Genomic DNA, 25849 nt, shown 5'->3' on the forward strand with positions numbered 1-25849 from the left:
ATTGGTCCACTGAGATATGCGTCAATCAAGACGTGCCATAAATCATTTTGGGGGGCAACTGCTCGACTACAAAATTCTCAGTCGACCAACAGCCTATGGACCAGTTGACTAAAAGGTGTCAGCCCTATTTGATACTGAGATAAAAACAACTGCACTAGACTTTTAGCGGATTCATTTCAAATGGTGATTCAAACAAAATACCTGGTTGCGTTGGCCGGGAATCGAACCCAGGTCAACTGCTTGGAAGGCAGCTATGCTCACCACTATACCACCAACGCTTACCAAATACTTCTCAGGAGCAGTCTCTGTTTGAAAATGAAAGTAAAAGAAAACCTACATTGGACATTTGCAGGATAATAATGGGATTCCCTATAAACACATCACTGACATCACCAGGCGGTAAATGAGTTAATAGACCAATAACAAAGAGTTCCAAATGGCTCTGCCAATAACAGCTAGTTTTCAGGTTTCCCCCTTTCCACTCAGACAATGCCAGACATTCCCAGCAAAATTCTTGCTTGACAAATTGCTCTTTACTAACAAGTCATTTTTGCTTATTTTGGATAATTTTCATAGAAAACAATAACAGTAAGGTATTTGATTGTTACCTAGAAATTATTTGACTGATCCATTGCTGAAGTCCCCGACAACATTTTTTCGAGTCGACCAAAAGCCGTTCTTTCGACCAGTCGACTGGTTCAAATTTTTTAAAGTGTGTTTTTCCATATATAAACGGAATAAAATCAACTATATGTTGGCTACTGAGCTTGTCTGATGCTTTAAGCATTACTAAAGAGGGTGCCCTAACCTAACCTAACCAGAAGAACAAAACATTTTCCCGAATCTCCTCCTCCCGCTGCTGATGGCCTTTGCCATTAACCTGGAAACCAGCCGCACCAATGTGTCAGAGGAAACACCGTACACCTGGCGACCGTGTCAGTGTGCATTGCGCCCGGCCTTCCACAGGAATCGCTAGTGCGCGATGGGACAAGAACATCCCTGCCGGCCAAACCGTCCCCTAAACGTGACGACACCGGGCCAATTGTGCACCGCCCCATGGGTCTCCCGGTCGCGGCCGGCAGCAACAGAGGACACAGACTTGAACCAGAATCCTGCTCTGCATTGCAGTGCCTTAGAACACTGCGCCACTCAGGAGACCCAACAACCTATCTTACCATTACTACCAATCTGCGAGCCAGTTATGGTTTTCATATGCATATTTTCGTAGAACAGTTTGATTTATTTCATATGTAAAGTCTTCGTATCTGAAAATCATTTTCAAGTGATGAATAAAAATGATATCTAAACCAAAATGAAAACTACACAAATCTAAAAGTCACTTCTATTGCCATTGCCAACAATGTAAAAACGGCCTACATAAAGCCAACAAATAAAATCATTACAGTCTGAAGGTGAAAAAAAATATCCTGATTTAAAAAAATCGCTTTGGCTACACATGGCCTTTCTGCAACGAACATGAAACAATGTAGCAACTAATCAATTTGGTCCAGCCAGATGCTTGGGCTAACAAACTTGCAACATTGTATAAAATATTTTGGACCCTCAGTTTCCCCTGCCAGTGACCTCCGGGCAGACACGGCTGTAGGCTCAATATCAGGCTATTTACGCAAGGACAAGAAGTAATCAGGTAGGCCTATTTTATAACGTTTCCACCGGATCAGAGCATGACATTTTATTATTTTTTGCTGAGTGCTTATCCAAAGGGAGAGAGCTGGAAATATTTTTCAGTTAGGCTACATTGAGGAACTATTGTCATTCTCAATGGATGTAAAAACAGACTTTTTTTAATTGCTGTTTAAGGTGAAGAAAAATGTACTTTGAGAAGCTCCACAGCTCATAAGTGGTGGTGATTAAAGAGAATCAGAAATACTGTCAGATCCCCAAATGGGCACATTTATAAGCCTACATTTGCTCGCAGGCCAGGTAGCCTAGGCCTACTTCTATGGGTAATCAGGTGCACGTCCTTAAATATTATTGACAGGAGCACTCCAAACAAAACACAATGAATAAATTGACAACGCGTAAATGGAATGAAATAAAATAGAACTTGTTTCCATCCCCGCGGCTTCAGCAATGGATTGGTCCACTGAGATATGCGTCAATCAAGACGTGCCATAAATCTTTTTGGGGGGCAACTGCTCGACTACAAAATTCTCAGTCGACCAACAGCCTATGGACCAGTTGACTAAAAGGTGTCAGCCCTATTTGATACTGAGATAAAAACAACTGCACTAGACTTTTAGCGGATTCATTTCAAATGGTGATTCAAACAAAATACCCAGTTGCGTTGGCCGGGAATCGAAACCGGGTCAACTGCTTGGAAGGCAGCTATGCTCACCACTATACCACCAACGCTTACCAAATACCTCTCAGGAGCAGTCTCTGTTTGAAAATGAAAGTAAAAGAAAACCTACATTTGACATTTGCAGAATAATAATGGGATTCCCTAAAAACACATCACTGACATCACCAGGCGGTAAATGAGTTAATAGACCAATAACAAAGAGTTCCAAATGGCTCTGCCAATAACAGCTAGTTTTCAGGTTTCCCCCTTTCCACCCAGACAATGCCAGACATTCCTAGCAAAATTCTTGCTTGACAAATGGCTTTTTACTAACAAGTCATTTTTGCTTATTTTGGATCATTTTCATTGAAAACAATCACAGTAAGGTACTTGATTGTTACCTAGAAATTATTTGACTGATCCATTGCTGAAGTCCCCGACAACATTTTTTCGAGTCGACCAAAAGCAGTTCTTTCGACCAGTCGACTGGTTCAAATTTTTTAAAGTGTGTTTTTCCATATATAAACGGAATAAAATCAACTATATGTAGGCTACTGAGCTTGTCTGATGCTTTAAGCATTACTCAAGAGGGTGCCCTAACCTAACCAAAAGAACAAAACCTTTTCCTGAATCTCCTCCTCCCGCTGCCCTTTGCACCATTACGCTCCAGGCATTAGGCTACACCAGGGGGTCAGTTTCCATTTAGAGTGCCAATTAACCTTTAATTTATTTTTTACTGCCAAATTTCATGATATCCAATTGGTAGTTACAGTCTTGTCCCATCTCCACAACAGACTCAGGATAGGTGAAGGTTGAGAGCCACGCGTCCTCTGAAACACAACCCAGCCAAGCTGCACTTCTCACTTAACCTGGAAACCAGCCGCACCAATGTGTCAGAGGAAACACCGTACACCTGGCGACCGTGTCAGTGTGCATTGCGCACGGCCTTCCACAGGAATCGCTAGTGCGCGATGGGACAAGAACATCCCTGCCGGCCAAACCGTCCCCTAAACGAGACGACACCGGGCCAATTCTGCCCCGCCCCATGGGTCTCCCGGTCGCGGCTGGCTGCAACAGACGACACAGACTTGAACCAGGATCCTGCTCTGCATTGCAGAGAACTTGTTTATGTAAATAATTTCATTATTCTTTTTGCCAAATTTGATGTACACAAATTCAAATTTACAAACAGAAAACCACATTTTCGTACCCTACAAAAATAAATGTAACTGTATTTTAAGACGGTTAAATGCTCTACTAACAAAAAAGCTGTTAGAATTGTAAGTGAATTGTATGTCCCTTAAGGTCCTTGTGTAATTGTAATGTGATATTGTACCCCCTAGCTCGATTGTCCATTGTTTGTAATCTATGTATGCTTGTGTTCCCTCATGTGCTTTATGTATTGATTTGTTGTTAATAAAAATACAAAAAATACAAAAAATGAAAAGTGCGCTTCATATTCAAATATTTCTGGCTTCATGCGCCATCAGGAGTTTTCCATAGGAATACATGGATGACGTCAGTGGTTTTAATGTTTAATTATTCAATTATTTAAATACAATACTGAACAAAAATCTAAATGCAACAATTTCAAATATTTTGCTGAGTTATAGTTAATATTAGGAAATCAGTCAAATTAAATAAATCCATTAGGCCCTAATCTATGGATTTCACATGGCTGGGCAGGGGCCTGGGAGAGCAAAGGCCCACCCACATGGGAGCCAGACCCACTCACTGGGGAGACAGGCCCAGACAATCAGAGTTTTCCCCACAAAAGGACTTTATGACAGACAGAAATACTTCTCAGCACCCCGCCCTCCCCCGTCTGACGATTCTGCAGGTGAAGAAGCTGGATGTAGAGGTCCTGGGCTGGCGTGGTTACACGTGGTCTCGGTTGTGAGGCAGGTTGGACATATGGCCAAATTCTCTAAAACAATGTTGAAGGCGGCTTGTGGTAGAGGAATTAACATTCAATTATCTGGAAACAGTTATGGTGGACATTCCTGCTGTCAATGTGCCAATTGCACACTCCCTCAAAACTTGACACATCTGTGACATTGTGTTGCGTGACAAAACTGCATATTTTAGTGGCCTTTAATTGTCCCCAGCACAACGTGCACCTGTGTAATGATTATGCTGTTAAATCAGTTTCTTGATATTCCACAGCTGTCAAGTGGATGGATTATCTTGACAAAGGAAAAAATGCTGACTAATCGAGATGTAAACAAATTTGTGCACAACATTTGAGAGAAGTAATATTTTTGAGCCTATGGACATTTCCTGAGATCTTTTATTTCATTTCATGAAACATGGGACCAGCACTTTACATGTTGCGTTTACATTTTTGTTCAGTGTAGATGACTGCCAAGGAGCGCTGTTTTGAAACCACAACGCTTCCATCTTGGCACTCCCCCACCATTGTTCAAAATATTTTGAATGTCTACATTAGTTTTTGCCACATTTATTATATTAGACACCTTAATGCATACGTTTAAATTATATTATGTGAGCTAAACATAAAAATACAAAATGAAAAAAATATTAAAAACAATTCCTTAAAGTATATCTTTTTTGACTGTTCGAATGTCACTGTTCCCACTACAACAATAAAAAGACTTAAATACATATAATTTTGTCCTTGACACATTTAATTTACACATTTAACATTCAATTGAAATACTCAATACGCTTTAATCGTGGCCATCAAAGTTAATATTCGACTGCATTTAGAATTGTTATTTGTTGCGCAATGACTGGGTTTACAAAAGCACGTTTCACTCCAGTGAGGAGCTACTCTTGTGTTGTCTGACAGGTGATAGGATACTCCGTTCCTCAAACTAGGCTCTGTATGCACTAAATTATGCAAATTAACCTATAAAACTATAAGCATGACCGGTCAAATGTATTTTCGGCAACTCACCAATTATCACCTAGCCTATTAATAACATCCCTAAATTCGTTGTGGTTTGTTTTTTAGAACAATCCTAACGTAACATGTCACCAAGCTTATTGCTCCAGATCCATTGATTTCAATACATTGTTGATGTGAGTGATTCATTTGCGCATGCTACTGATTACAGTAGAACAAGCTAATCAATTACAGTTTAGAGTAGACGCTTGTCAAATGTTGATGCATGTGCAGTTTAGAAGGTACTAATTTAGCTGAATACAAGTAATCTGAACACAAGTGTGTAGAGAGTCATTTTTATGTTTTGGTCTTCAAAATATCACAATATATTTCATCATATTGATTATGAATTTAAAACCGGTGTTTTGACACGGCTGTAATTACAAAATCCATGATAATAGGAAGCAGAAACAGTATCATTTTCAACTAATGTTTTAGGAACTTCTGAATGAGCCCAAAAACGTTCTCTGATTTTGGTGATATAACTGAAATTGTGAAAATGAGTTTGTCTAGCCTACTACAAGGTATATTATACCAACACTCTCCTCTCGGTGCAACGGCTATGCCATGTTGTATTGCTCATCTACAAAATGTCTGCCCCCTGTGAGGATCGAACTCACGACCTTCAGATTATGAGACTGACGCGCTACCTACTGCGCTAAGGAGGCCTATAGTTGAACAACAAAAACACTGATTTTGAAATAGGGTTTCTGATTGGCCACATCTGCAGTCCTCATGCCTTCTTGCAGCATGCTTAACACGGAACTCAAACCGGTTGTGCGCGTGCGCAATCGTGTATACATTTAAATGCGATCACGACACGCAGGTTAACATATCAAAACAAACTCTGAACCAATGACATTATTTGGGGACAGGTCGAAAACTTGCACTTGCTAGCTAATTTGTCCTATTTAGCTAGCTTGCTGTTGCTAGCTAATTTGTCCTGGGATATAAACATTAGGTTGTTATTTTACCTGAAATGCACAAATGCCTCTACTCCAACAATTAATCCACTTGTAAAAACGGTCAACCAAATCGTTTCTAGTCATCTCTCCTCCTTCCAGGCTTTTTCATCTTTTAAATTATATGGTGATTGGCATCTAAACTTTCATAGTATTACCACGACAACCAGCAACAGTTCATCTTTAAATCACCCACATGGGTATAACCAATGAGGAGATGGCACGTGGGTACCTGCTTCTATAAACCAATGAGGAGATGTGAGAGCAGGACTTGCAGCGCCATCTGAATCAGAAATAGGAATGACTTCTATTTTAGCCCTTGGCAACGCAGACGCTCGTTGACCCGTGCGAGCAGTGTGGGTGCAATAATTTAATAACATAGATTCCAAAATGTATTTTGCAACGCTCGCGCACTCGGTGTAGTCAGGGTATAAGGCACGTTTACACAGGTGAGCAGGGACCCTGGGCATCTTCTTTTGGTGTTTTTCAGAGTCAGCAGAAAGACCTCTTTTAGTGTCCTAAGTTTTCATAACTGTGACCTTAATTGCCTACAGTCTTTAAGCTGTTAGTGTCCTAACAACTGCTCCGCAGGTGCATGTTCATTAATTGTTTATGGTTCATTGAACAAGCATGGGAAAGCATTGATATAAGCCTCCTTAGCGCAGTAGGTAGCGCGTCAGTCTCATAATCTGAAGGTCGTGAGTTTGATCCTCACAGGGGGCACTGAAGTTTTCATGTACCTCTTTTTAGCTTTTGCAGGACTGGATTACACATGCCCTATCCCAAAACAACTCCCATCCCTTAACCCAACTAACCTGTACCCCTGCACACTGACTTGGTACCAGTGGCCCCTGTATCTAGCCTCGTTAGTCTTATTGTGTTACTTTTTATTATTACTTTTTATTTTAGCCTACTTGGTTAAGGGCTTGTAAGTAAGTATTTCACGGTAAAGTCTACACTTGTTGAACACATGTGGGCATTTTTAAGATGTGTCATTATTGTCACAGTGTACGAAATCAGAATTTGAAGCATATTTCTCTGACAATTGCCCTTTTGGATGGCAATTTATGAGAACTCAGTGTGACATGTATATATATATTTTTTCCCCACTGTAAAAGAATAGCCTAGATTGGGAGATATATCAGTATCGGTAGGTTTTGTCCCCCCAATGTAATGTAATCAGATGAAGAAAAAGCCATATCGGCCAGGCTATCTGAGATATAACTAGTTGGTGGGCAAAAACAGTCATCAAAACAGACATTGTATTTGTCCATACTTTACTTTGAAAATGTCAATAGGTCACACAGACTGAGGATCAAGGTAATAGAATCTACTTACTCTTGCATTTCTCTCCTACGCAAATTCCTTGGCCGTCGTGCTAAGGGATGGGAGTTGTTTTGGCATAGGGCATGTGTAATACAATCTTGCAAAAGCTAAAAAGAGGTACATGAAAAAAACAATGCCCCCTGTGAGGATCGAACTCACGACCTTCAGATTATGAGACTGACGCGCTACCTACTGCGCTAAGGAGGCTTAGAGCAAATGTGAAAACAGTGAGTTTGAAAGGATGTTTCTGATTGGTCAAATTAATGTGATTGGGCAGTACAGACAATCGCTGTATTTGCCCCTTGTGATGAAATGTCTATTATAATTTAAACTAAGGGAGGGATACTCAAATACTATTTGAGAAGGTCCGGTAACACGGATTTCCTAGGTGACAAAGGGCTGTATGGATATTGTAATTTATCAGCGCAGTAACAAACCCCCACCTCGCGACCCATGTGACCTCCCCTCCCCCACACCATCAACAACATGCGCCACGTCTATTTCTATGGACACAAGTACTGTTCGTGACACAAACTGTTCACACCCCTCTTGTTGGTGGAGAGAATTTAGCAGATTTAAAGCTAATTTCCTGCAATTCTATACATTTTGCCATGTGTTCATGTGATATCTGAGTGACTCAAACATCACAACAAAGTCAATAGGCTAAAACACCTACTTAAAAAACATTAGCTGACAGTTGATCCAACAGTCATAAATGGCTCATGAATGGTTTGCAATGACTGACACAACAAGAGGAAAACTACCCAAATTTAGAAATTGTGCATTCTACTATTACAACTTTCTAGAGTAAGCTGAAAGCCCAACTTGACCCCTCTCTGGGTCCGGATGCAGACCGCAGTCCGCCAACTGAGTATGGCTGTACTAAGGTTTCTGATTATCTAAATGATTAAACCATTTTACAGTACATTAGGTCCTAGGATACACATTTCCAAATACAAGTCAGCAAGGGACACAGTCATTTGACAATTACATGCTACGGTTAATTATTCTGTATCATAATGGATTAATACGCAAAACTTCAGCAACTTTCCTGATTTAGACCTCTACCACCACAAAGCAGAAAACCCTTCTAAGTAAACATCCAATAGATATGTCTGAACCCTATAATATGAGGTCTGACAAAAGTTGATACTAAAAATTTGTTGAAACCATCCTTGGTTAGGTTATTCAATGTGTGGGCCTATCTCTCCAGTTTGCAGACAGCTAAGCCACATTTGCTTGGTCACACACACTCTTTTAATGTATAAGGCATGTGAAATTTGAGCCACCCCTCCCTCCAACTTAGCCCTGTAGTGGACATCACTAGCTAGTGTGCAACATGAAAATGCTGAGCAGGGAATACTTTGGCATTGTGAATACAAAGGATTGGGATTGAACAATGTCTGTGAGTGCAAATAGTCATCCGAGACCATTTATTTAAATAACTAGTCCTACATGCTAATAACGCTATACACATAATCTTGATCAATTACTTAATTTACTTATCCTATAGGCCTAGCTAGGGCTACTTTGGGATATTATGGGTGGTAAGGTTGTAGCCACTCCCATTGTTTAGAACTACTTTTGGCCTTAAGCTTTCAGTTTCTTTGTACCATCATCTTTGAAATCAAATCAAATCAAATTTATGAATATAGCCCTTCGTACATCAGCTGGTATCTCAAAGTGCTGTACAGAAACCCAGCCTAAAACCCCAAACAGCAAGCAATGCAGGTGTAGAAGCACGGTGGCTAGGAAAAACTCCCTAGAAAGGCCAAAACCTAGGTAGAAACCTAGAGAGGAACCAGGCTATGAGGGGTGGCCAGTCCTCTTCTGGTTGTGCCAGGTGGAGATTATAAAAGAACATGGCCAAGATGTTAAAATGTTCATAAATGACCAGCATGGTCAAATAATAATAATCACAGGCAGAACTGTTGAAACTGGAGCAGCAGCACGGCCAGATGGACTGGGGACAGCAAGGAGTCATCATGCCAGGTAGTCCTGAGGCATGGTCCTAGGGCTCAGATCCTCCGAGAAAGAGAAAGAAAGAGAGAATTAGAGAGAGCATACTTAAATTCACACAGTACACCGGATAAGACAGGAGAAGTACTCCAGATATAACAAACTGACCCTAGCCCCCCGACACAAACTACTGCAGCATAAATACTGGAGGCTGAGACAGGAGGGGTCAGGAGACACTGTGGCCCCATCCAATGATACCCCCGGACAGGGCCAAACAAGAAGGATATAACCCCACCCACTTTGCCAAAGCACAGCCCCCACACCACTGGAGGGATATCTTCAACCACCAACTTACCATCCTGAGACAAGGTCGAGTATAGCCCACAAAGATCTCCGCCACGGCACAACCCAAGGGGGGGTGCCAACCCAGACAGGAAGATCACATCAGTGACTCAACCCACTCAAATGACGAACCCCTCATAGGGACGGCATGAAAGAGCACCAGAAAGCCAGGGTCTCAGCCCCTGTAATAGGGTTAGAGGCAGAGAATTCCAGTGGAAAGAGGGGAACCAGCCAGGCAGAGACAGCAAGGGCGGTTCGTTGCTCCAGAGCCTTTCCGTTGACCTTCACACTCCTGTGCCAGACTACACTCAATCAAAGGACCCACTGAAGAGATGAGTCTTCAGTAAAGACTTAAAGGTTGAGACCGAGTTTGCGTCTCTCACATGGGTAGGCAGACCATTCCATAAAAATTGAGATCTATAGGAGAAAGCCCTGCCTCCAGCTCTTTGCTTAGAAATTCTAGGGACAATTAGGAGGCCTGCGTCTTGTGACCGTAGCGTATGTGTAGGTATGTACGGCAGGACCAAATCAGAGAAATAGGTAGGAGCAAGCCCATGTAATGCTTTGTAGGTTAGCAGTAAAACCTTCAAATCAGCCCTTGCCTTGACTGGAAGCCAGTGTAGGGAGGCTAGCACTGGAGTAATATGATCACATTTTTTGGTTCTAGTCAGGATTCTAGCAGCCGTATTTAGCACTAACTGAAGTTTATTTAGTGCTTTATCCAGGTAGCCGGAAAGTAGAGCATTGCAGTAGTCCAACCTAGAAGTAACAAAAGCATGGATAAATTTTTCTGCATCATTTTTGGACAGAAAGTTTCAGATTTTTGCAATGTTACGTGCAATGTTAAGCTAGTTTCTTATGAGAAATGTTTTTAGTTTTTAGGGGTGCAACTGCATCACAATCTCTTTCAATAATGACAGGAATGGAGGAGGTCTTTATTCTAGTGAGATTGCTAAGGTGAACACCGCCATGTTTAGTTTTGCCCAACCTAGGTCGAGGCACAGACACGGTCTCAATGGAGATAGCTGAGCTGACTACACTGACTGTGCTAGTGGCAGACTTCACTAAACTGGCCAGCTAGCCTGCCTGCCTGCTGCCTGGCCTGCACCCTATTTCATTGTGGAGCTAGAGGAGTTAGAGCCCTGTTTATGTTGGTAGATAAGATGAGAGCACCCCTCCAGCTAGGATGGAGTCCGTCACTTCTCAGCAGGTCAGGCTTGGTCCTGTCTGTGGGTGAGTCCCAGAAAGAGGGCCAATTATCTACAAATTCTATCTTTTGGGATGGGCAGAAAACCGTTTTCAACCTGCGATTGAGTTGTTAGACTCTGCTGTAGAGCTCATCACTCCCCCTAACTGGGAGGGGGCCAGAGACAGTTACTCGATGCAGACACATCTTTCTAGCTGATTTACACGCTGAAGCTATGTTGGATAACAATATGCAAGAGAAAGGCCATAATGTATTATTCCAGCCCAGGCTCAATTTAGATTTTGGCCACTAGAAGGCAGCAGTGTATGTGCAAAGTTTCATTTTTAATTAATTTGGAAAAACATAATTCCACTTTGACATTATGGGGTATTGTGTGTAGGCCAATGACAAACATATCTATATTTAATCCATATTAAATTCAGGCTGTAACACAACCAAATATGGAAATAGTCAAGAGGTGTGAATACCTTCTGAAGGCACTGTATGTTGTAGCAAATTTTCAAAGATGCATTATGATGCATTACAAGCACAAAACATTTATTTTAACCAAAATTACAATTATGACAATAACTGTGGTAATTTGCATGACAATTAATCATTACCCAAAATGCAATAATCAGCACAGCCCTAGTGGGATGTATTTTAAGACATGATTTGTGTAAATCATAGTTGCTTTCAGCATTTAATGACACATACAGCGCATACAGTACCAAAATATACTAAAGGCTCAACTAGCCTAAGGAAAAGATACTGGCCAGTACGGGTATCGAACCCGCGACCTTCGCGTTATTAGCACGACGCTCTAACCAACTGAGCTAACCGGCCATACAAATTGGATCAAAATGTTATGTATTTGAACATTGACAATTGTTAGTGAATAGTGAAGTAGCTACTTTTAGTAGTTATGAGCACACAATCCTAGTGAGTTTGTGTGCCCACTGCACGGTTTCTATACATGGTTGAAGATTGACTTCAGCAACCTCTCATTGTCAACAAAAAAGTGCATAGCACAGTTAAATACCTGAACATACACCTTGTGGTTCTAGACCTCGTGGCGCAACGGTAGCGCGTCTGACTCCAGATCAGAAGGTTGCGTGTTCAAATCACGTCGGGGTCAAACCTTTTTCTCTCTGTGATCAATGAAAAAACATCGGGGCCAACAAACATTAGACGTAACTAATAATACCCGAGAAGTCTGTGTTAGGAGGATACATTGGCACGGGTGATGTTCGTCTCGGGCCTGCAAACTGTGGCAATATAACCTCCAAACACCGGGTTGCCAACATATTAAAATAATAATTGACATTGACATTTTCACAAAAAAAATGTTGGGATTAATTTACTCTTACTATTTCGTCTATCCACAAGCTAACACAATAATTTAAAACTGAAGCTGGAAAGACTCCAAACTAGCTGCGTTTCGTTGGACTTTTTTCCAATTTACATTTCTTTGTATATATCCATAAAAATGATGCCAGCTGATTCATGATTTCGACTGGCTGAGAAACGTTGCCTGCATCTCTCTCTCGTCCCGACTCCCGACCTCTACACGTTCATTACTATGGGACAGTAGCGAGATTGAATTTTAATATTGAAACAATGTTGCAAATGTCAGAGACAGACAGCAAGGTTTATAAATATCTCTGCTGTTGAAAACTAAATGTTAGTCTAACAGAAATGTGAGATAATGTCCAGATGCTTTTTATAGTGGAGATCAAGTTTATGACTTCCCTGCCTGGGCTAATGAGGCAGTAGATTGCGCAGTCAGATAGAACAGAGGAATTTTAACATCATACATTTAGCAGGTGGTAATTTGTGGAATAGACACCGGCTGGAATGGCTTTTAACCAATCAGCATTCAGGAATAGACCAACCCGTTGTATAAAAATGAAATAAACAATAATCTTGCCACATTTGCTCTAAAGGCTTTACCGAAACTAGAATCAGAGTATGCTATTAATTGAAATTACCTGGTTTAACATAATCTCATTCTAAATTATTCTAAACCTTTGCCCTAAACAGACAGAAACGAAAGCGAACAGCAAGTTAAGACAACATATTTGCATATTTAACCTCATTTGTTTGTGTATTCTGCTTCCACCTGTGTGTGCAATTGGTGTGTAAATCACCTCAATGTAATTACAAGGGTCTAAAATCAACTGAATCTCAATTTTGTTTGATAATTTCTGCCATATTTTGTCTGAAATATAATTACATGTAGGCTATATGTTTTGCCTAAAATTATCAAAGAAAGTGTGAGAAATATAAAAAGGAGGGCTCGTCCGGGATTTGAACCCGGGACCTCTCGCACCCTAAGCGAGAATCATACCCCTAGACCAACGAGCCACGATAGAAGATGCTGGAATTATGTGATTTTCTTCGTTTAAAACAAAGTTTTTTATTTTGAAAATTCAGATTCCTGGATGATAAGGTGCCCCTGTTAAATATGTAACGTCAGTGCTATGTAAACAACAAATAAGATTTCATTTTTTTTTTTTCATTTAACCTTTATTTAACTAGGCAAGCCAGTTAAAAACAAATTAGTATTTACAATGACGCTGGGCCAACTGTGCGCCGCCCTATGGTACTCCCAATCACCGCCGGGTGTGATACAGCCTGGATGATTGTTCAGTAAAATTAGAACAATAAATATTCCGAATTGCACGTGATCAACAATGTTTCTGAACAGACTTCAACATGCCATGGAATAGTTGTTAGCTAGCTAGCCAGCAACAGCGATGGACACCCATCGCCCACTAAATCACCCCAGCCCACTAAATCATGCATCACCAGACGCACCAAGTAAATTGGACTTCAGTTTTCAGCGTTGGCCCAGTAACCGGAAAGTTGCTGGATCAAATCCCGGAGCTGACAAGGTAAAAATCTGCCGTCCTGCCCTGAGTAAGGCAGTTAACCCACTGTTCCCCGGGCGCCGAAGACGTGGATGTCGATTATGGCAGCCCGGGGAACCCCCGGGGAGCCCCCGCACCTCTCCGATTCAGAGAGGTTGGGTTAAATGCGGAAGACACATTTCAGTTGAATGCTTTCAGTTGTACAACTGACTAGGTATCAGCCCATTCCCCTTTTTGTTATTACACTATATATCATGTGTAACTAGCTTACTAGGCTTTGATTGGGTATAGGTCGTTTTGACAGCAAGCTAACGTTAGCTAGTTAAATTAGCTTGTTAGAACGCGTTTAAACGATTGGAAGCTATCTATTGACCCACTTGTCATTCATTACGTTCAAATACACGAGGTACTGTGATATGTATATGTGTTGTTAGTTACTGCTAACTGTTGTCAACTTAATATTTGTGTTTACTTGTTGTATTCCTTACCGTCGCCCACAGTTAACAACCGCTCTCGCCTCATGTCGATCTCAAGAGTCAAATTATGTAGCGCTAGCTAGCTAAGCAGTTATCGCGCTTCCGTTTATAATATTGACCACTAGATGTCTCTGTGACACCACAAATAGCACCTCTTTAGTTACTGTCTTTGATACGTGTATTTGGCCTAAGCCAAGTTTTCCATAATATAAGAAAACGTTTATATATTTTTTAGCATTGTAGCCCATCAGCAATCATTCATATTTATCGTTGAATTTGCTACATTTTTGTTCACATGATCATGACACGGTAAAGTTAAACAATAACAGGTAATTCATCTGTAAATGTAATCAGAGACGAAGAGGGGAACTCTGATGTGTATCAAATCCAATTGTATTTGTCACATGCTTCGTAAACAACAGGTGTAGACTAACAGTGAAATGCTTACTTACGGGACCTTCCCAACAAATGCAGAGAAAAAAAGATAAATATATACACGGGGTACCAGTAACGAAGTCTATGTGCATGGGTAAGAGGTAACTGAGCTAAATATGTACATGGTAAATAATAAACAGTAGCAGCAGCGTATGTGATGAGTCAAAAGAGTTTGTGCAAAAAGGGCCAATGCATGGATTGTATCATCTTATGTATGCATGCATGATGTTTACAATGATGCACTTAATCAGATGTAATTCTGTAACTTCTGCAATATTTGGTCAGAATAAGACTAACATAAGATGTTCTAAAGTCATAGTTTAGTCTACACGTACAGAAATCATACAGATACATTCAGTACGATTTGTACTTTGCAAAATATGCTGTCAGCAAATCTTTCTTTGGCATACGGGTCTTTATCGGGATATGTATTGTCATGTGACCCATTCTCAGCCATCTTGTGGAAACGGAGAGAGAGCCACACACAACTCGAATACAAATAAACCCTGTGCTGTCAGTAAAAGCAGAGGTAAGACAGCGAAGATTAAATGCACAGTTTTGCTATAAAATAAAGCTAAACTATCGAAATAAGTATTCACGATGCCAAAGATCCCAGTTTCCGCGAATTCAACGCGTTTATGAGTGTTGTTATACCAGCATGTTTGCTTGGCCTTGAGGCTCCGGCCTCAACTATGTGGTGGCACCGCATTCGGTCCGGAGCGAGATGGGACGTTTTCCAACGAGAACCTCTTGTAGCGGAAGGCTCGTAGGCCGCACGGAGGTTTGGGGGTTAAGCGTGAACTCGTGTCAGCTCACAATACTTCTGCGATTTTGTAACAGTATGACTCTTTGTTTGTTTTCCTTTTGAGAAGCTTAGCATTTTCGTAGAAATGACCGATCAGTGATCGATCGTTACTGAAAGTTTTGTAAAACAAAGTTCTCTAGTTAGTTATGTCTACCAGTTAGCACAGGTTACTGTTCTAGCTAGCTATATAACAGCGTATCATTATGTATGGATAAATACAATAGATAAAACGTTAACTATTATGCTATCAACTTGATTAACTAGCTAGTTAGCTGTCATGCAGTTCCTTAGCTAGCTTGCCAAACAGCTTGGTAGCACATTGTTGCTAGGCTATGTTAAATGTCAGAAGGTTAGCCAACATTTCTTTAGTTGGTTAACGTTAGCTATCTAACGTTTAACTTATTTTATAGCTAATGTCTATTGTCATTATAACGTTAATTAACATGGCTAGCTTGCTAACGTTAGCTAGTTTGTATTGCCAACTCACTAGCTAGCATCTAGGTAGCTAAAGTTTCGTATGGGAATGTGTGTCTGTCGGATTATCAGGCTAATTATGGCCAGCCATATGGGAAGCTAACGTTAGTTAGCTACTAGCTAGCTACTGTAGCGCATGTGTTGGAATCAATGAGGTAAACCTGTATATAGATCATTGTTTGGAATAGATATAACGCGTTTATGCAATTTATTCAACTTAATTAAGAAGTACAGTTTGTTATTTGCCAGACAGCTAATTTGTCAAGTTCCTTATCTTATAATAACGTGATACAATATTGATAAGACATAGACATGCATGTAGAAATCATTTGAGCTTGACATTGAAAGTCAGACTACTTCGAAACCTAACTAACCAACAGTCCAAATATTAGCTGGTTGAAACTTGAATATTTAACTTGCATTTGTATCAGTCACAAACTAAACCATTCATAGACGCTAACTACCTTCAGCCCTATGGACTATAATATAGTATAATCTGATCAGGATTTTTGTTAAGAGTCCCGACCCTCATTAAGAACGTTAAAACCCATCACCTGCGTTACTGTTTTGGAAACCCAAATCAAATATTTTATATCAGCAACAAATCATTTTCAACAAACAATGTTTTATTACTACACAGCTTTATAGCGTTCGGGTTCCCACACGGCCATATTTCCATGTTACAGCGCTTGTTTACAGAAGACGGAGGCGTAACTGTTCTAAATAGCCATCTGCGTCTTGAACACCAGTGTGTAAACGGAAGATGGACCCCACAAACGTGTTGTTACTGAAAAATACTCTAGGCTGGTTTACCGGTTAAAACAGTGTACAGTAAGTGTATATTTAGCGTTTGTGAAATAATTTTGATGTGAAACTAGAGGACTTTATGTTTCTAGAACCTTATCACAATTGCGAATTTATTCATGTTTAGATGAAGTTTTTGGCTGTTTTGGCTGCTAGAGCCAATTCTCATTTAAACAGAACATGTACGGGCCTTGGACTATAAGGAGCAACATTAGCCCAATAATGGACTACATGAGCAGGCTACTGAGAGTGACATAATACGGCATCTAATCAATCATTTGTGGCTAGTCTCCATTCTTCACTGGGGCTGTTGTGGTGCAGGATCTCTACAGAAGTTGCAGCTTGATCTTTTTTTGTCACCATAAATAATGAATTAAAATTCTAATGTTGATTGGCTGTAGCCCATATGTGGCTTGCAACAGGTGGGAAGTTCAACAACAAATGCTTTCGGTTTATTCTATAGCTATCTGGCTAGACAGATTGTGGTTTAAACATACCTTTAGGCTGACTAAGGGTCATTACTAAGGGTCACTAACTGATCTGTGAACTTTAGCTACAGTGCCTTCAAAGTATTCATACCCCTTGACTTATTCCATGTTTTGATTTATAGCCTGAATTGAACACATGTGTGTATGTGTATATAAAATGTAAAAAATTCTCATCCATCTACACACACTACACTATTTTCATAAGTATTCACACCCCTGAGTTATACTTTGTAGAAGCACCTTTGGCAGCGATTACAGCTGTGAGTCTTTTTGGTTAAGTCTCTAAAAGCTTTGCACACCTGGATCGTACATTTGCCCATTTATTATTTTCAAAATTCTTCAAGCTCTGTCAGAATGGTTGTATATCATTGCAAGACAACCATTTCAGGTTTTGCCATGGATTTTCAAGTAGATAAGTCCAAACTGTAACTCAGCCACTCAGGAAAATTCACTGTCTTTGTAAACAATTTGAGTGTAGATTTGGCCTTGTGTTTTTGCCCTGCTGGAAGGTGAGTTCATCTCCCAGTGTCTGATGGAAAGCAAACTGACCAGGTCTTCCTCTAGGAAAGCTCCATTCCGTTTCATGTTTTTATCCTAAAAAGCTCCCCAGTCCTTAACTATTACAAATGTACCCATAACATGATGCAGCCACCACGAAGCTTGAAAATATGGAGAGTGGTACTCTGTAATGAGTTATGCTGGATTTGCCTCAAACTATTTTTTTGTCCTGAATGCAAAGTGTTAATTGCTTTGCCACCTTTTTGCAGTATTACTTTAGTGCCGTGTTGCAAACAGGATGCATTTAAAAAAAAAAAATGTTTTTATTCTCTACGTGCTTCCTTCTTTTCACGCTGTCAATTTAGTTAGTATTGTGGAGTAACAGTGTTGTTGTTCCATCCTCACAGCCATTACTCTTTAACTGTTTTAAAGTCACCATTGGCTTAATGGTGAAATCCCTGACTGGTTTCCTTCCTCCGGCAACTGAGTTAGGAAGGACGCCTTTATCTTTGTACTGTGGGTATTGATACACTATCCAAAATGTAATGATTCACTTCATCATGCTCAAAGGGATATTCAATGTCTGCTTTTTTTTTACCCATCCATCAACGGGTGCTCTTCTTTGCGAGGCATTGGAAAACCTCCCTGGTCTTTGCAGTTTAATCTGTTTTGAAATTCACTGCTCGACAGAGGGACCTTACAATTATCTGTATGTGTGGGGTACAAAGATGAGGTTGTCATTCAAAAATCCATTGAACTTATGTGACTTGTTAATCACATTTTTAATTCAGAATGTATTTAGGCTTGCCATAACAAAGGTGTTGAATACTTATTGACTCAAGACATTTCAGCTCCAGATACTCAACTAGTCTGAAGGACAGTTTTATTGCTTCTTTAATCAGATCAACAGTTTTCAGCTGTTCTAACAATTGCAAAAGGGTTTCCTAATGATCAATTAGACTTTTAAAACAATCAACTTGGATTAGCTAACACAATGTGTCATTGGAACACAGGAGTGATGGCTGCTGATAATTGACCTCTGTACACCTATGCAGATATTCCATGAAAAATCTGCCGTTTCCAGCTACAATAGTCATTTACAACATTAACGATGTCCACTGTATTTCTGATCAATTAGATTTTTTTTTGGACAAGAAATGCTTTGCTTTTCAAAAACAAGGACATTTCTAATTAACTGCAAACTTTTGAACGGTAGTGCGTGTGTGTATTTTACACACATTATTTATATATATATATATATATATATATATATATATATATATATATATATATATATATATATATATATATATATATATATATATGATACCTCAAGGGTTGCGCTACAGGTGTAGGGATGCACAGATGTTACATTTTTGGCCAATATCCGTTATTGTCCTTGCCAAAAAAAAACAATACCAACATCCAGCCGTGACTGGGAGACCCATAGAGCGGTACACAATTGGCTGAAATGTTGTATTGAATTAAGAGAACCATCAAGTTGATTAACAGTGCTCTGCTCTAAGTTCTGAGTTGTTAGGATCAAGGATCTCTCTGTACTCTGTGCTCCATTTATCTTTCCCTCGATCCTGACTAGTCTCCCAGTCCCTGCCGCTGAAAAACATCCCCATAGCATGATGCTCCCACCAGCATGCTTCACCATAGGGATTGTGCCAGGTTTCCTCCAGACATGATGCTTGGCATTCAGGCCATAGAGTTCAATCTTTGTTTCATCAGACCAGAGAATCTTATTTCTCATGGTCTGAGAGTCCTTTGGCTGCCTTTTGGCAATCTCCGTCTGGCCACTCTACCATAAAGGCCTGATTGGTGGAGTGTTGCAGAGATGGTTGTCCTTCTGGAAGGTTCTCCCATCTCCACAGAGGAACTCTGTGACCATCAGGTTCTTGATCACCTCTCTGACCATGGCCCTTCTCCCCTGATAACTCAGTTTGGCCGGGCGGCCAGCTCTAGGAAGAGTGGTGGTGGTTCCAAACTTCTTCCATTTAAGAATGATGGAGGTCACTGTGTTCTTGGGGACCTTCAATGCTACAGAAATGTTTTGGTAACCTTCACATTGCATTGTATTGTATTAGGCTAATCATTTTGGCCCTTTCCTTCCAATAGAAGTTCTAGGAAGAATGGCAGAAACTCAGACACTCAACTTCGGACCAGAATGGTTGGTATAGCATCATGTTAATATGAAATCTTGTTGAGCTGAAATGTTGTATTGAATTAAGAGAACCATCAAGTTGATTAACAGTGTTCTGAGTTGTTAGACTGGTTTGTTTTGTGACACCTGGTGCAGTGTTGAGGCCTGCCAGTTGTCCTCTAAACTTCACTTTTGTTTGTCTTTTTCTCCTTCTGTCCCTCTTCACCAGGCTCCGGGCCCTGTCTGGCGGTGGCCATGGGGGTGGTAGCAGCAGTATCGTTGCCACCTCACCACCTCTCTCACCTGCAATGCCAAAGTATAAACTTGCAGACTACCGCTATGGGAGAGAAGAAATGCTAGCACTTTATGTTAAGGATAGGGAGGTGAGGCAAAGGGATTCCGATGTTTTCTAAAAGGATACAGAGACACATGATTGGCATACAAATAAAGTGACTTGTATCGGCAGCTTCTGAAAAGTGCCCCAAGACAAAATTATGATTCATCCTTTTGTGGAGTGAGATTTCTTTAAAATTCAAATATATTGTCACCTTCCTGTAATATGTGTAGTAAACCTGATGTTGCAATGGATACTTGCTCATACAATTTCTTCCTTCTCCTTATCAGATCCCTGTAGACCTGCACGATAAGGATTTTCTGCCCATTTTACAAGAGGAGCCCCTGCCACCACTGGCACTTGTAGCATTTACAGAGGAAGAGCAGGTTGGTTCCTTCACTGTTAATTTACGAAGCCATGTTAGAATGAATATGCTAAATTAAGACTGCACCTTTCACCTTACCCTGTTTGTTTGTAACCATATATAGAGATTGTTGGTTATAGACAGGTCTGCCCCACCCTCCCCTCTTTCTTTATCCTCTTTCTCCCTCCCTCTCCCCCACAGAGAAATTTTTCCATGTCTGTAAACAGTGCAGCTGTGCTCAGGCTGATGGGGAGAGGAGTGGGTCCTGTTGGGCCAGGGGCGCCGAGGGGTCGAAGTACCTCACGGGGTCGAGGTGAGGAAAGAGCCCTATTCTCTCTCTGTCCATCTCAACAGTCTGAAGAGGCTTCCTCTGCTTGTGTCCTCTTCATCTGCACTAATCAGAAAAACAGACTAGGTGAACTGTTAATTTCTTTCATGTCAATAAAGGAAAGGAGACGAGGAAACTACTTTAGACTATTGGCTGTTGAGACCAGTGATTTATATATATAGGTTGAGACCCACCCCTAAGAATCTTAACAATGTCTGCCAGCTTCACAGAAGGGATGTAACCGTAGCACTCTGTTAATAGGCTTGATAATGCTCCTGTCAGCAGAAGCTATCGCAGCTGGTTGAATTCATTTTCACCAGCTAGCTCCAACATTAAAGTGTGGCGTGCATGTTTGAATCCTTTTCAACTGTAATGTGAATTGTGGATTCAAATAAGGTATTTAAAAAGTGTCTGGTAGGTCGGGGTAGAGGAGACGGAGGGTTTTACCAAAGAAGTTTTGATGACGTGGAAGGAGGCTTTGGACGTGGGGGCAGGGAGATGCACCGCTCCCAGAGCTGGGAGGAGAGGTAATGGACTATCCTTACTGGAGGCACAAGCGTGTAACTGGTATTGTCACGCCCATTAACCTTTGACTTCAATGCATGATTTATGCAAATCTTCATGTTAAGTGGGTGCATCTTAAGATGGGTTCCAGGCTAGTGGAATGAAAATGATTAAAACCCATTTGGTTTATGTTGACATATTGTCATGTTTTTGGTTATATCCATCTGTGTTTGACTATCTGCATGCTCAGTCATTATTTTTGTCTTTTCTCCTTTTCAAAGTCATGCTGAGTCTATTTTCTCACCATCTAGGGGAGACCGAAGGTTTGAAAAGCCAGGTCGAAAAGAGCCAGGTTTGTGCCAATACTTGCTCATCAAATAATCAATGCTGTTTGAATGTGATATAAATAAAATGGTGGGTTAAATAATTTACAGGTAATGTAATCACTTTGCTTTCTCTCTCTGTTCCATTGACTTGGCAGAAGTTGCTCCTACCCACTTCCTGATGAATCATAGTAAGTTTTCCCTCCAGGGTACTCGTTCGTAAACCGTGCGTACAAAATAGACCCCAAAATGTGCGTGTGCCAGTTTTCACGCAAAAGTTGGAATTTATAAAAACTGAACTTGACGTGAGAATGTGCTTTCCTCCCCGCCAACTTTAAACCATGTGTACGCACAGTTTCTAGTGGTTGAAGTATTCCATTGCAAGAAGGCAGAATTAGCCATGTGCAAATGGTAGCTAAAAAACAGGTAGCTAAATATAAGATGCAGTCATTTCCCATTTATTTTATCTTTGCATTCTTAAGAAATAGGCATCTATTCTATTTATTTCATTTATATGATCATTGAAGAATCAATTCCTCACCTTTTCTGACTGATGGCTTCATACTCACGAAATTACCTATAGGCCTCCAACAATTTAGGATAGGCTACCATTCGTCCTCTCTCATTTAATTGGACCTACTTCACAGTAGGAAATAGATAAGCTATTTCAAGTATTTTGCTCTATGCGATCGGTTCACCATTTCCATTGGAGTTTGTAGGCTACGTCTGAATAAAGTAATTTCTCGAGTTGACAATATTTCATTTATAAACATAATACATTATACGTATATCATAACCATTGCAGAATAAATTCCTCACCTTTTCTGGCCATGAGTTCATATTCCCAAAGTAGCCATGCAACTAATGACCATGCACATCTAATATAATTGGGCCTGTTAGATAGGCTATTATAATAAATAAAACCATCTGAAAGGGGTTTAGAACAGAGTAGAATTTAACAGATGAACACAGTTGATCTTTTGATCTACCACTAAGTAAGCCTACTTTAGTATTTTCTTTCCGAATAGACAGTTTCAGAGATGGGCGGTGCAACATAATTGAATTTATACGATCTGTTAACAGGTCCACAACAATTCAGAAACTGTCAGATACAGCAATGTCACTGCAAAAAAAAACATTCTGCCAACACCTCCAACGACATTTGGCTAAGTTTGCTATTGCTATTTACTTGTGGTACCTTTATAGGCTGTACACTACTTAATCAGAAAACAATACAGCTATGCAAATGTTTAGACAACCTCACAACTTATTTACTGTGACCAAGGACACCCTCAAGCTAAAAGTTTGAATCTCATGTATTGCTTGAAATTGTGGCGTTGCTACATATGTATATATTGAGTGTTTAAAAATATATATATTTTAATAAAAATTTCAACATTGATGTTATCCTTTTGATAAAATAAAGTTATTCCTTTCCTCCAGTCCGTGCTAACTACGAGGAGGTTGGGACCAGTGTGGGGGGCCTGCCAGTGAGGAAGCATGACTTCACGCGTTCGGAGAGTGAGAACTGGCGCACGTCCCGGGATGAAGTGAATGGTGAGGATGGTGAAGAGGGGGGTTGGCGCCTGGCTGGCGCCTTGGCATGTGCCTTGCGATGGGACAGCGACCGGTGGTGCCCCCCGAGTCCAGGTGTGCCCTGTAGTCATCTCACACTGCTGCCACCACAATGTGTCCTGTCGTGTGTGTGTGTGATGGTTTCAATTGCAGGCCAATCTCGATACAACTCTAAAAGGGAGATTTTTTAAAAAGCTGGTCTTATCCTGAACTCACAAATCACAATGGACACCTCAAATCATACTAAAATCCCTCTCTTGTTCAGGCCTCATGGCCAACCAAATGAGAACAGGTTTTCAACAGGAAATACTCCAATCTGTCCATAGCTTCATAAAATAAAGCATCACATGCATCTAAGAAACAGCAACATAAAGTGGTGGTCTTCAATGTGAGAGAGTGGCTGGCGTAGAGCTGAGTGACGGGGTCCTTAAACAGCTCTTCTCCTCAGACGGGCCGCGGTCGGCAGGGTGGCGAGAGGCCCACCCAGGGGAGCAGCCGCGGCAGCGCAGGCTCCCTTTCGATGCCAGGGAGGACGAGCGCGGCTACAGGCATCCCCCATCGGCCAGCGGCAGCCTGGAGGAGGATGGAGGGGGCAGCCTGCCAGAGTGGTGTCTGGAGGACGCTGAAGAGGAGACGGGCACCTTCGACTCCTCTGGAGCCTTCCTTTCGCTCAAGGTTCGAGTGAGTGAATAGTCCGTTTAGTCAGTCTAACGAACATAATTTGTTAATGGGTGCTGGGCCAAAGAAATTTTTAAAAAATTAGTAGGACCTGCACACATGATTTGAAGTCTACCGAGTAGTTCTACAATGATTTGTTTTCCCCGAAGGGCAATTTGTTTGCTGCAATTACAAATATGGCATCGGAGCACTGTGAGATGTGGAACTCTGTGAATGCCAGGCTGCTATGAGAAGGATATATATATATATATATATATCTCCCCCACAGAAAGCTCCCAAGGAGCCCATCCTGGAGGAGGCAGAGCTGGACTTCAGACCCCTGGAGGAATGTGACGAGGGTCTGGAGGAGGACGGACACCCCCGCGAGACCAAAGACACAGACGGAGAGGCCAGGAGAGAGCCCATCAGAAAACAGGGTGAGTTAACTTCTTATGGCTGCAATCCCGTTAACGGGAGCGACATGACAACAGCCAGTCAAAGTGTATGGCGCCATTTTCAAAACATCAAATCTCAATTAAAATTCCTCAAACATACATGTATCTCATACCATTTTAAAGCTATTCTCTTTGTTAGTCCCACCACAGTGTTCGATTTCAAATATGCTTTACAGCAAAAGCACCACAAACGATTGTTAGGTCACCACATAGCCACAGAAAAACACAGCCATTTTTTTCCCAGCCAAAGAGAGGAGTTTCAAAAAGCAGAAATAGAGAAAATTAATCACTGACCTTTGATCTTCATCAGATGACACTAATAGGACTTAATGTTACACTACATGTATGTTCTGTTTGATAAAGTTAATCATAAATGTAGATGATAATACAAGTTATACACATGGAATTATAGATATACCTCTCCTTAATGCAACCGCTGTGTCTGATTTTTAAAAAACTTTACGAATAAGCCAGCCATGCAATAATCTGAGGCAAAAAAATGTTTGTCACAATAGCCACCATGTTCACTTCCAACATAAACAAGAAATTACATGATAAATATTCCCTTACCTTTAATGATCTACATCAGAAAGCACTCCAGGAATCCCAGGTCCACAATAAATGTTTGTTTTGTTCGATAATGTCTGTTATTTGTGTCCAAATACCTTATTTTGTTAGCGCGTTTGGTATACATATCCAAACGCTCATTCTGGTCAGCGTTACATCGGACAAAAACTTCAAGAAGTTATATTACAGGTCGAAGAAACATTTCAAACTAAGTACAGAATCAATCATTAGGATGTTTTTAACTTACAGCTTCAATAAAGTTCCAACCAGAAAATTCCTTCTTGTCTTCATGAGTGGGTACCATGAGGAATAAGCGTGATCAGAAAATGGCTGCTTGATAGACACCTGATGCATTCTGCTCTCATTCACTCCCACAACACCATAGAAGTCTCATTAAAATGTATATTATTGGTTGACATCTAGTGGAACCCCTAGGCAGTGCAACATCATTAATATCTCAAGGGGATTTCATTGGAGACTCTGAATATATACAAAGCTCAGATTTCTCACTGTTTCTTCCTGTTTTGATTTCAACTCAGGATTTTGCCTGCCATTTGAGTTCTGTTACACTCACAGACATCATTCAAACCGTTTTAGAAACTTTAGAGTGTTTTCTATCCAATACTAATAATAGTATGCATATATTAGCAACTGAGACTGAGGAGCAGGCCATTGACTTTGGGAAACTTATTCATCCAAGCTACTCAATACTGCCCCCCAACCATAAGAAGTTAAAAGTGGAAACTGTCCGG

The 25849-nt window shown here is 40.8% G+C and overlaps 1 protein-coding gene and 7 non-coding genes across 18 annotated transcripts in view; 2 read left to right on the plus strand and 6 right to left on the minus strand.

Moving 5' to 3' along the window:
- Window positions 1-206: 206 nt before the first annotated feature.
- On the minus strand, window positions 207-278 carry trnag-ucc (transfer RNA glycine (anticodon UCC)). The gene has a single exon. It is a non-coding gene; the product is annotated as a tRNA-Gly (tRNA).
- Window positions 279-2304: 2026 nt separating this feature from the next.
- trnag-ucc (transfer RNA glycine (anticodon UCC)) lies at window positions 2305-2376 on the minus strand. The gene has a single exon. It is a non-coding gene; the product is annotated as a tRNA-Gly (tRNA).
- A 3432-nt stretch (window positions 2377-5808) lies between these two features.
- trnam-cau (transfer RNA methionine (anticodon CAU)) lies at window positions 5809-5881 on the minus strand. Its single transcript has one exon. It is a non-coding gene; the product is annotated as a tRNA-Met (tRNA).
- Window positions 5882-7635: 1754 nt separating this feature from the next.
- Window positions 7636-7708, minus strand: trnam-cau (transfer RNA methionine (anticodon CAU)). Its single transcript has one exon. It is a non-coding gene; the product is annotated as a tRNA-Met (tRNA).
- A 4052-nt stretch (window positions 7709-11760) lies between these two features.
- Window positions 11761-11834, minus strand: trnai-aau (transfer RNA isoleucine (anticodon AAU)). Its single transcript has one exon. It is a non-coding gene; the product is annotated as a tRNA-Ile (tRNA).
- Window positions 11835-12054: 220 nt separating this feature from the next.
- On the plus strand, window positions 12055-12126 carry trnaw-cca (transfer RNA tryptophan (anticodon CCA)). Its single transcript has one exon. It is a non-coding gene; the product is annotated as a tRNA-Trp (tRNA).
- A 1157-nt stretch (window positions 12127-13283) lies between these two features.
- On the minus strand, window positions 13284-13355 carry trnap-agg (transfer RNA proline (anticodon AGG)). The gene has a single exon. It is a non-coding gene; the product is annotated as a tRNA-Pro (tRNA).
- Window positions 13356-15214: 1859 nt separating this feature from the next.
- The window catches only part of LOC109871604 (GRB10-interacting GYF protein 2), a 30315-nt gene continuing 19680 nt past the window's right edge, over window positions 15215-25849 (plus strand). The window contains exons 1-11 of one of the 11 annotated variants that reach the window (XM_031806649.1): window positions 15215-15301; window positions 19966-20017; window positions 20220-20373; window positions 20615-20710; window positions 20890-21001; window positions 21435-21543; window positions 21802-21872; window positions 22002-22034; window positions 23287-23493; window positions 23867-24099; window positions 24365-24512. In XM_031806649.1, the coding sequence (XP_031662509.1) occupies window positions 19980-20017; window positions 20220-20373; window positions 20615-20710; window positions 20890-21001; window positions 21435-21543; window positions 21802-21872; window positions 22002-22034; window positions 23287-23493; window positions 23867-24099; window positions 24365-24512 (1201 nt within the window). In that variant the 5' untranslated portion in view covers window positions 15215-15301; window positions 19966-19979. Of the gene's footprint in view, window positions 15302-15334; window positions 15612-15658; window positions 16883-19965; window positions 20018-20219; window positions 20374-20614; window positions 20711-20889; window positions 21002-21434; window positions 21544-21801; window positions 21873-22001; window positions 22035-23286; window positions 23494-23866; window positions 24100-24364; window positions 24513-25849 lie in introns of those variants that run through there. The other 10 variants (XM_020462516.2, XM_020462519.2, XM_031806653.1 and 7 more) reach the window with 10 other exon arrangements.

The sequence above is a fragment of the Oncorhynchus kisutch genome, linkage group LG27 (genome assembly GCF_002021735.2).
Source record: "Oncorhynchus kisutch isolate 150728-3 linkage group LG27, Okis_V2, whole genome shotgun sequence".
Taxonomy (NCBI): Eukaryota; Metazoa; Chordata; class Actinopteri; order Salmoniformes; family Salmonidae; genus Oncorhynchus; species Oncorhynchus kisutch.